Raw genomic sequence first — 11,358 nt, forward strand, 5'->3', positions numbered from 1 at the left:
GGCACCTGTTCAGTCTCTTCCGTAAGTAGGCTTCGAGATTGTTTTGAGCAGACTTGGCTAAACGAGCCAAGCGCCTTTTGTCAGGCACACGACATTCCGTTCACAACGCCACAGAACAAATGGTACTCCTAAGCCCAGTAACGATATTTAGGCACTAAACACAACACAGAATAAAGCTTCACTACATTTTTCTAAGGACCGAAACGAACACATGCATAATACGTCTCAGTGTTTGAAATGCAGCACAGACAACAAGTTAGGAGAATTTATTACTGTTTGGACAGCTTGATATCTACAAAAAATTGATGAGCTTTCCTAAGCGATGTGTCTTAAAAATTAGTTCAGTATTTTTGAAATGCATTTCAGGACCATCTAGCGCACCATCAAGGCTACTTCCTTGGTTTCGGTAGCAATATATACATACAAGTGTTCCACTCAACCGCACATAGCTCCACATCAGCTGCAAAAAATGAACTGTAACTAGACACATCAAAATCTAGAAATTATTCTATGTTCATTGATGTGGCACGGATTATTCCAGTCTCCGGATTGTTATGCAAAGCTCCAGAAATCTTGAAAATTTCGAAACACTCCACATTTAAGTCCATAAAAGGTGAGCCGGTTGTCATTTTGATATACACGCATATCGCTGACCAAACTGCCATGGAAGAACGTGCACCTGAGATCTGTGTGGACATACGCCACTCGCGGAGTCCGCACTGTTCCAGCTAGCAAACACGCGAGGCGAGCACGAGAGCTTTGGTCACAGCTCGTGGCAGAAGCTCGTCTCGTTTCGGGCAGTGCAGTTGTGGGCGGAACGGAATTCACGCATGTTGATGAGCGGAAGCGTACAGCGCCGCCCACGAGCTAGAGTGCCGCCTTCGAGTGTGACTCCGGCCGAGGAACAGGCCAGCAGGCAGAAGCGTGCAAAGAACACGCGTTGCTGCAGCATCCAGTGTTCTTGGGCGGCACGCACGTCCCGCGTCCGCCGCAGGGCGCGCCGCTCTACGAGTCCTCGGAGCGCGTCGAAGGCGATCCGCACCGCCCGGCTCCACACAAACAGGGATCGCTCGAGGCCCGGCTCTGCTGCGGCGATGCTGCCGTTGGGTTCGGCTGGGTTGAGCTGACGCTGCCAACACTGCACTGTCCTGCGCGTTGGGAGCAGTTTTGCTCAGGGGCGCGGTAGGCCGCGACAGGGTAGCACCCAACAAGATGCGTACGAAATAAAGTCGAACATCGGACAGGCATGCATCGAGTGCCCACGGCGTTGAAACTATTTTTTTGAGAGAAACCTGGCTGCTCCGATTTCTTCTCACGTGACCGTCTTCTTAAACTCGCCATGCAGACGCAGAATACTGGCTGTTAAGCTCTCTGCCATCTAGCTTGAGGATTTGTATTTCTCCCTACCATTGGCGCATCTATCATACTCATTAGGCGCGGGAATTGGGAGAAAGCGTGGCTTTGATGTCATTATGGCGTCGTTTCTCCAGCGGCCAGTTTGAAAGCTGATGATGATGATGCTAGGCTTTTATGTAGCAAAGGAATCTAAGGCCAAACAGCGCAAAACACGAGGTTTTAGTTAATACGAATAAATATTTGTGGTACTGGTTGTGGTTATCTTCCGCGATAACCGTGCACTCCGCGCCACCGATGTGAAAAGTGATGGGAGAGAAGGCTTCCAAATTTGTCGATAGTGCAGTTGCGAGCGCCCGTTTGATTCCCCTCCTGCAACTCTCTCCAAATCGATCAACTGGTGTCTGCTGCAGCTCAGGGAGAAACACTTTTCGGCCCTTCCGTTCTTTTCAAGAGCTTTGTACGAGTTTCTACACTTCAATACCCGCCATGGGAGATTCTGTTCCAGCCTTTTGCAAAACTTCGAAACGTGCTGCGCGAAGGACTTTATCAACACCACCATTAAAATTTTTGTTTATTCAGAGTTTATTTTTAAATTACGTGAATTTGTGACAACATTATGTACAGCAAATGTCCCGTGGTGCATAAATTTAATGAGCCCTTCCGAATAAAAAAAAAAAACTCTTTATGATCAGAAACCTACGACTTGACAACTCCTTCTGTGCCCCATGAAATGCATTTTCCTGGTGCTAATGAAAATTAACAAGAATGCCCATAGACCCTGAGAACACTGCAATTAATTACCGCTTTCACTCGCATTTCTCGCTTTCGTAGAGGTGAAAAATTTCCCCTCATCTTGAAAAGGGCACATCACTGTCCGCTCGCCATAACTGCTAAGTTATGGCTGTACTAATGGTTAGCCTTGAGCGCTCTGCGGCTCGAACGTTCTGATTCGTATGCGCATGTATCAAGTAAGAGTTCTTGAAAAAAAAAGGCTAAACGGTTTTATAATTAGGAGGACTTCGTTTCGGTTGCAAGAAGTAAATTATATCACTGATTTTAGTCGGTCACTTAATGCCGCATTAACGCTGTTAACATCCCTTTGAGATCCCAGACTGATAATCTACCGTTCTTGTGAGTTGCCAAAAATGCCATGACATTCTCCGTGCTCAAGGCACAAAAAAACCAAACTTGTAACCAACTTCATACTGAACCATCCGGTTTGCAAACAGCAAGTAAATTCCCAGGAAACCAGACGCGGCTGCTAGATAGCTTGATACGGGCCATGCTTGAAACGGCTGGTGCGCCTCCAAGCAGTTGCATTGACGTGTTGGAGTGTAAGACTTACGTCTACTCATATATCAGTTTATAATGGCATTGACCTACTCTCATGATGTTTCTTGCCACAACTACTAGCAGGCGCATGGTCTCGTATCACGAAATCAGATTCATTATCGCAATATTCGAACCACCTACCCCCTCCTCACGATTTTTTGACTAAACTACAACATGTCACATGGCGTCAGGTTCAGTGCCGTGCGTTCCCATCCCCTGCTTTCTTAGCTTTGGTCCATGCAGTCCTGTTCTCGCCAGAGGGCACCTTTTGTGGGGCACCTGAATCTTATTGCAATCACATTATGTTTCAATGCTGAAAATTCCACCCTCCAGCCACTTGGAAACTATCAGGCCTCGAGCGTAGGGAGGCTGCAGTGTCCAGCTCTGACCCGGATGCTCAAAAGCAATTGGCAGACTGGGCTTTGGAAATCGCTGGGAAGCTCCAGTTTCCGGCCGCATCACATAGCCAAGAGCCAACCAGTCATTAAGATGCACCCATCTTAAGGCTCCCAATAGTGAAATAAAGTTTTTGACCACCAACAGGTGCAATGCTATTGGCCTCGCCGCCGGAGCGGTTTGGGGACAGGCCAAGAATGTAGCTGGAATCCGCGACGACGTTGGTACACCATTGAATAGATTGCCTCCTTTTTGCGATATATTGTTGAGATGTATCCGTATATTCATCCTTATATCATATATCTAGTCTGCAACATGTCGCTGCTCCTAATTGTAGCCACAGAGACACCGAAAAAACATCCAGTGAGGAGTGCAGGCATGGTCTAAAAAATATCGTTAGTATATATCTTGCCAGGACGTCTTCAGAACCAAACTGGAGGTATCGTCAGCCGACCTGCATTCCATATGTTATCAGCTAAATAACGAATGATTTCAATGTAGTATATGGGCTTCATAAGCTGACAGCTTGACGTCATGAAGACGCGTTCACGTTTCCTGTGTTCCACTGCCTGCTGAACCGAGCCGAATCACGCATCATTCGGTCCGGTACATTCATTCATTTTTAGGGTGAGGATAAAAATTCGCAATAATAGAAAAGCGGCTTAAAACGCATAGGCCGCAGCCGATGCAAAGACTACATCATCGTGCCCTACTCCCGAGTAGCACTCCCGGGAACAAAGTTCTCATTAATTTGTTTCCAAAGCATACAAACTTTAGGGGCGCTTTATTGTCTTAATCGTAATTTGTAAACGCACCTGACCAGATGAGGCTGGCCAACCACGTTCTGCAGAAGCCGTCATTGTGCTCAGCAGAGGCAGGAGAGCTGAGCTGCTATTTCCAGTAAGCAAATATCAGCAAATTGGTCGCCTGTGCCGTTAAAATTACTCGCATTGACTTCCGAGGAATAGCCCTGCTCACATGAATATACTTGGTGAACTTCGGCACTGACTTACTTGTTCAGGGATCTTCGCGAAGCTTCTGTCCACCATTCGCCAGGTGCTTCCAATGTTGCATCAGGGATGAGGAGAGGACTGCCTGGGGCCACCGCCTGCAGGTTGCAACAAGTCGCAAAATGAAAACGTATCCCCACACTGCAAAACCAGTGACGTTGATATCGAACAAGCTCGAAAGTATGAAACCGCTTTGGAAACCGGCGCTCACTTCGTGATAACAGGGAAATTATATTTGCGAGTGTACTTGGAAATGAATCAATGACTTTGCAAAACAGAAGCATAAGAAGCCGCGCAAGCGTTTAGCGCTCAACTAATTCGCCGGTGGATACCACGCCAGTGCAGAGCGACGTTCTGTGCTAGCAGTTTACGATCATGGTTGTATCTATTAATTTGTTTGCATCTCCCATCAAACGCCTAGCAGTGCGGGACCCTGAACCCTCTTTCGATGCCTCTCGGCTTTGATAGCGCATTTAGCTGCAGCGTGGAGAGCACTTGAAGGGACGGAGTCATCTGTAACACTCATTGGTTAGGTTTTTCATAAAAAATGAGAAGATAATGCCATGCCTGCACTAATGAGTCCATACCACTGGACAAGAATAGAACTGGAGTAAACGGCACTGACAGCCGCATTTGTTACATTATTCGTTGCAGAATATTCCAAATTCATGGGCGACCAGGCTGGACGTATCGCACCCGGACGAAAGCCGCGAACGTAAGTAAGGCATGATGTTGGGCTAGTCGGTTCATAGTGAATGTAAAAAAAAAAAACATGCGCCAAGACGACGGGTCAAAAAGAAGCATAGAGACGCACACACAAAGCACAGAACTTCGAACTAACTTTATTTTGTGAATACAGGGTGCTTATAAAGGGTATCAACATGATAAACAAGGCAGACACGCGAAAACATCGTGCACAGTGCGAAGACAGTATCAACGTTCGATATCCTTTATAAGCGGCCAGTTTTCACAAAATGAAGTTAGTGCGTCTTTGTGCCTCTTCTTGTCCCATCGTCTTCGCGCAGTTTTTTTTTTTTGCATCCGTGTTGCATTACGTTGTCTCCATTCTGATGATCAGGGTAGCCTGTACTCCGACACGCACCTTTTCTGGCAATGGGCAGGAAGCTACCCAGCCGAAACACGGAGTCTTTTCCTGTGCAGCAGAATGTGGTCCCTCGTTGCAGTTAGTAGTTTTTTCATAAACACAGTATATTTTCAACATTCGTAGCTTAAAGCGTTATACCAACAATACTGACACCTCTCAATGTAATAAAGTAAAACAAATATGTTTGGTTACTATAACGGATTGACTAGGCACCTGCTAGGCACGTCTTGTCACAAAGAGCTTCGATAGGTGACGCCGAATACACGAGCAAGAAACGTACAGCAACGGAGAAGGTACCACTACGGTCGCTCGCATAAGGCAACTGCGTATGGTCGAATGTATGCTTCGAGCCCAGACGTCATCACGATCTACCCTTACATTTGGCTAAAAAGCAAGGCTGTCAGCCTCTTTAGTTCGCCTTCCGACAGGTCTGAATGAGTGTGTAGAATGATATGCGACGTGTAACATTTAGGTGGAAAGTTTTAAAGAATAAAGGATTCTCCAACGTAAATATACCTCCTGAAATTTCAAGCGCAGCAGCTTTAATTTTGCACAACAGCGGCATTAGAGATTGATGATGTTTACCAGGAATACGCATCATGTCATTCGCGAAAGGAAGGCGTATAGGCAAAACCCAACCCTGGCCACAGGAGCAAAGCACGTTACACACACACACGAAGTTCTCCTTTTGGAAGGGCAGTTTGAAATTCGCTGGCGTCTCAGGACCGCCCATCCCATCCGATGACAACGCAAAAATTAGGTCAGGTGTTGACAGTAACTGCAAGCACGAACTGCCAGCAAAGCAAAATTAGTTTTGGAACTGCGCTCTGTCTCAATAAAATCGGCCTTCAAGAGCGAACAGACTTATCTGAGAGGCGATCACTACCAGCTTTGCATTATTCTCCTGCATTTCTGCAGCCTCGTGATCGCTTTCGATAAACCTCTCGAGAGCATGAACTTTCTTCACATCATTCAGGACACAAAGTAGTACCCCAAAAAAGTTTTCCGCAACCTAACGCAGCTCCACTAATAAATCTCGCAGCAATGAGCGTTATACGAGCTGGCTTCGCTTACAATGTAGGGAACTAAAAATTAAGATTTGAGATGCTTAGTTGTTAATAGAGAATAGAGGGCATTGGGCATCCAACTACATAGTCTGAGGTCTTTTACAAAGATATTTAAACCAAATATTTTTAGGTTTCAGGACACGCCGCAGGTTGAATATACGTGGACAACAACAAATGACATTCTTTAAGGTTGCTGAAGTAACTCATTGGACATACATAATTTCTGAAACTGCAATACTCAGTACGCGTCAATATATTTGCCAGGATACGTAGCTTGTCTGGCTGCTTCTGTAATAACGTTGTGGTAACGTTAGTTAGGCCAGAATGACGACAAGAAAGCTTGCGTCCTACTCGAAAACTCTTGATTGGGCGTACTAAACGTGTCTCAAACAGAAAGCAGTTCGGCGGCGCAGCGATAAAACAAGTGCTCAGTGGACTAAGGTGAGAAGGACGGTCGCTCTCGGCCTTGCAAAATTTTAATGTGACGAGGAACTGGAAACATTAGACTCCTAATGTGCTTAAGACAATTTTGAACACGAAGAAAGACTTGCGCGCGGCTACAGTCATTACAGAGAAATCTGGTGGCCTCTCGTTTGACAAACAAAAACGGAAAGGCCGCGTGACATTGACTTCGAGCAGAGAAGAATGCATTACAATGCTTCTTGACACTTGCGCGCACATTAGTAGTTAGTATTCTTTTGAGCTATCAATACAGGCCTGTCATTTAGTTTAGTTGTGGCGTATATGAGAATGAAAATAAGTGCACTCAGGACGTGCGAAGAACGATATCGGCGTAATATCTCCCAGCAATAAATTTATTTGACAGTTATACGTTAGTGTACATGAATCTGACTTTCAACTCTACAAGTATCGTCTCAGGCCACCAGCTACGGCGCTATCGGATTTACGGCTGACGCGTAGCAGAGTATTTATTTCTCCGCGATGTAGTGCATTTCTATGGGGCGAGAGCAGAACTTTCGTTCTCTGAGTTTTCATTCTCTTACCCTTAGCATTAACCTGTCATTTAATCACGGACCATGAGACGTACGAGAGAATGTGATCAGAGCATTTCCTTCTGGATTTAAAACCCCAAATGCCCGACATAGTTTTGAGGAATGGGAAAGTGAGTCCTCATTTTAAATGTTTTCATCGAGCAATTTTTGTGATGAAGAATCTGTGCACATGTTGACTGTGTTGAAGATACCCAGCTTAAGCATGTGCATTTTGTTTTCTTTGATTTTGGTGCTACGGTCACAATGAACCAGCGGGCTACAGCGCGCCGCCGCAGATGCAGGCGTGGAGCCAGCGGTTAAACAGCGGTAGGGTTGCCGCGTCTCTAGCGGCGGCGGGCGGCGTAACACCAGGAGAAAAACTCGCATTGCTTCCGCGGCGAACGCGAAGGCCGTATGAAATGAAAGAGCGCGAGCGCCCTCCTCGAGACCGGTCGTGCCAAGGAAGCGCTATTTTGCTGAGCTGCGTCCAGAGGGCGCCTTGGATCCGGTCTTGGTCAAGGGCGAGTTTGGTGGCACAAAGCCCCTCAGATGTCTTCCTTCTGTTCTACGCACTTCGTCTATTTTAAGGGTAAACTCTGGTAACGCCGTAGAAGCGAAAGAGGTGCCCTTAAGCGCTGTCGCGCTAAAAGCAGACCAGTTTAGGAGCAACTTCACCGCTGCCAAGACTGATCGGCGTTTTCGACAAGCCTCGTTTCACTTCTCGAAACCATGGCGTAGTTCAAGAACGGGTTCTTATGCCAACCATACCGATATTGGTGAAGTTATCCATTGTTTGATCTTGGGGTGCTATTTCTAGGCTCAATAAATGCATGAACATGTGGTCTGAATGCTAGGTATATAGATTTCTACTTGAAATAAGACTTCGACGACTGATAGGACCACTACGTGGCGTTTTGGCTGCAAAAATTGAAATCCCGCCACCAGGAGTACTATTCCAGTGGTGGATAACTGCATCCAACATAACAGTGGTGTAGTTGTGCTCCCGGTGTTTGTAAGGTGCTGTAAAAGGATCAATGCACTCCCGATAGGAAGTACCAAGTATGCAGCTGCGTCAAGGAAGAAAGATGGTGCGAAAACGTGGGAAGGTATCCACATCACGGCTTTAGCATTTAATGCATTGTGAACGCACGCGAGGCGTCTCATCGCAATTAGCACAAGCAAGCATTTTGACGAGCCAGTTGTTTCATCTTGCTTGACCCTTTCGTTGTCACGCGAAATTTTCCAATTTGGGTGAACTGAAATAATTTTTTATGAGAACCATCAGGCGCATCACACATTGCAATACAGGATATTGTATCTCATTAGTTGCACTTTTGTATGAAAAAACGCCAGTTCTGTGCCCAAAACTTTTCGAAAATTTATTGGTTACTTACGCTAGTAACACCAATAAAGAATAAAAGGGAAACAAAAAAAAAATAAGTCGCTGCACAGAGCCAATAATCGATTGCAAAAAATTTACAATATCCAAACGGTGCGCATGTTCTAAGCTACCATTCTTGCGGTTTTCAGCTGGGTCCATAATACACTGCACTTTCCGTGGCCTTCCAAGTTCAGCTATATGTCCGCGGCACTACTACAAGAAGAAGTCGCGTGAGGTCATAAAATGGAGGTAGATGTGGAATTCGCTGCAAATTACACTTGTTCGGAGTTTTGTTCTTCTTTTTTTGTTATAGCAGAGATGAAGTTCTTAGCTCTTTTTTATTTTTTCGCTTGGTAGTCATAAAATATAAAGAACACTGAAAAAGCATTAAAGGGGGAACGTGACGTTCCGTGACATCATCATAATAATAATCTACTGGCGCATTTGTTAAAATATCCTGGCAGTATGTTCATATACCCTAACGCGCCAAATAAAAGAGCTCTAGTCATCTAAAAATGGAGCGCGCTGCATAAAATACAAGACGAATGGCAGAGCAAACCACATGTGAGAACGCACTGAGGCCATGGGTTTCTGAGGCGAAGTCTCGCAATCAGAACGGAAATCCGAGCATTCCATATGGTTGTCTAACTCACCACTGCTGCTAAAGAAAAGAAGCGCTCAGTATGGCTTTTCGGCTTTCATTAGCGCGCAGAGCAGGAGACGCCATGATCGCTGACCTCTGGTCTAAGGGTCATTTTTTTTCATGTAGCCTCCTCGCGTTATAAAACGAGAAAAAGCTGAAACGAAAAAGATAGTGTTTTAAAAGCAAACAACATGGTGCAGCTTGTGCAGGAGCGCAAAGTTTGATCTTAGTGACATGTTGAAAACGTCAATCTGACGGCCTATGTCACGGATAAGGGGGCATAGTCGTTTTTGACATCATCATAATCAAAACTGTCCTCGCGCATTTAGTAAAATATCTTGGAAGTATGTTCCAAAGACTCTAAAGCCCCAAATAAAATAACTCTCATCATTTATTTGTCAAGCGCACAACATAAAATATAACGTGAACGGTAAAACGAAACACGCGTGTAAACGTGATGATGTCCCGGGCCTCTGGAACGAAGCCACGCAATCGAAACTGAAATGAAACCATTCCACGTGGTTGCCTAATTCACCACTCCTGCTCTAAAAAACAGAGAGCATAAGAACCAAAAGTGCTGTCTGTAGTCTTTCGCGTTTGAGGAGCGCGCGGCGAAACGGATGCCATTATCGGTGACCAGCAGAGTAAGTCTGCCATGTTTCATTTTTCATATCGCCTCCTCTCGTTAGAAAATGAAAAAAAAAAACAGAACTGAAAAGAAGAAAATGGTGTTACAGAAGAAAACTAGATGGCGCAGCTTGTTGAGCAGCGCCGCCTTGAATTTTTGGCAGCAGGTTCAAAACATCGCTCATATTTGACTGATTGCCTATTGCGCGTTATGGAACAAGTTAAGATTAGTAAGAACAGAACAGAGATCAACACAAAGTGTACGTAGTTCAGTGTGTTCACGTGTCTCGCTTTGTTCTGATCTTCTATAGCTGTTCTTAGTGAACTACAGCAAGATAACAAAAACATTACATAGTTTGGCTAGATTGTCAAGTATCACAACGCAACTAAAATTCCATGCTGCGCCGACTAATACTTTTGTCGCCAACACGTGCCTAACATTCTGCGCCGCGTTCCGTTTGCGGAATAACCTGCGAGTGTTGTTTAGCAAATGATTGAAAGCTGCTTCTAAATCCCTGGTAACCGGAGCAATTGGTATGCACTTCATTCGCCATTAAAGCGTTCATTCATGCTTGCAGGAAATACAACGGCTGGGTTATATTTCTCTGAAATCTTTTCAGCACTGACGTATTGATTTTGTGCTTTGACGTCACAGCAGTGCTCCCGCCTCAGACCAACTTTTCTAAAGCATACTGCAGATAGTAGAGTCGTATTCTGCTAGGCTTATTGGTTTTGAATGATTATAGCCTGTGAGGGACGCAAATGTACGGACGGGCAGATTCGCGCTTGTCTTCACTTTCCGAGGGGTCTCAAAAACAGCTGGCTTTTTCAAGTAGCACAAAATACCTCGGACATCTCCTTCGCAATGAGAACTCCAAGTGTGCCATAGTTGAAGCTCTCGGGCAGGTCTTCCTCGTAGAAGAGCGGCGGTATCGTGTAGGCCGTGGGTACCACCAGGCTCCTAGTGAGCGGAGAAAACTCCATTGAGGCTCTGGCCTGGTCCTCGGCGAGCCGATCTAGAGCCAAGCGCGCTCCCGAATCTCGTGCTAACACTTGCGATGCTTTCAGCAGGAGCAGGAAGTCGGACGAGAAGTTCCCACCAAGCACAAAGCCTGCTTTCCGAAGCAAGGCGTTCATCATGTATGGGGAAAATCAGATTCAAGCGTTGGCGGCAGTACCTTGAGATAAGACACACAAATACTTGCGCAAACTCTTACAATACAAACAGAAAACACTGTACACCTAAGAATGTGCACAATTTGTACTTCCCATCATAGAGCATTCTGCAGCACGAACATGGTTTCCGAAAATTTTATACTTGTTATTCTACTCTTTCAGATGACACTCAGGACTTTAAAATAAATTATATTTCGACATGAATTGTGTATTGTGTGTATTAAATTTCACTAGTAGATATCTACGGAGCGATCTCGATATTTGCTTGCAAAC

At 45.4% G+C, this 11,358-nt stretch overlaps 1 protein-coding gene across 1 annotated transcript; it reads right to left on the minus strand.

The window, feature by feature from the left end:
* Positions 1 to 532: 532 nt before the first annotated feature.
* LOC144124052 (uncharacterized) lies at positions 533 to 11,049 on the minus strand. The gene is made up of 3 exons (XM_077656724.1): positions 10,756 to 11,049; positions 4,131 to 4,192; positions 533 to 1,148 (listed from the first exon to the last, which is right to left on the minus strand). Exons 1-3 carry the CDS (start codon positions 11,047 to 11,049, stop codon positions 764 to 766), a joined length of 741 nt encoding a protein of 246 aa, XP_077512850.1. The 3' UTR covers positions 533 to 763.
* Between the last annotated feature and the right edge of the window lie 309 nt (positions 11,050 to 11,358).

Source organism: Amblyomma americanum, chromosome 3, assembly GCF_052857255.1.
Source record: "Amblyomma americanum isolate KBUSLIRL-KWMA chromosome 3, ASM5285725v1, whole genome shotgun sequence".
Taxonomy (NCBI): Eukaryota; Metazoa; Arthropoda; class Arachnida; order Ixodida; family Ixodidae; genus Amblyomma; species Amblyomma americanum.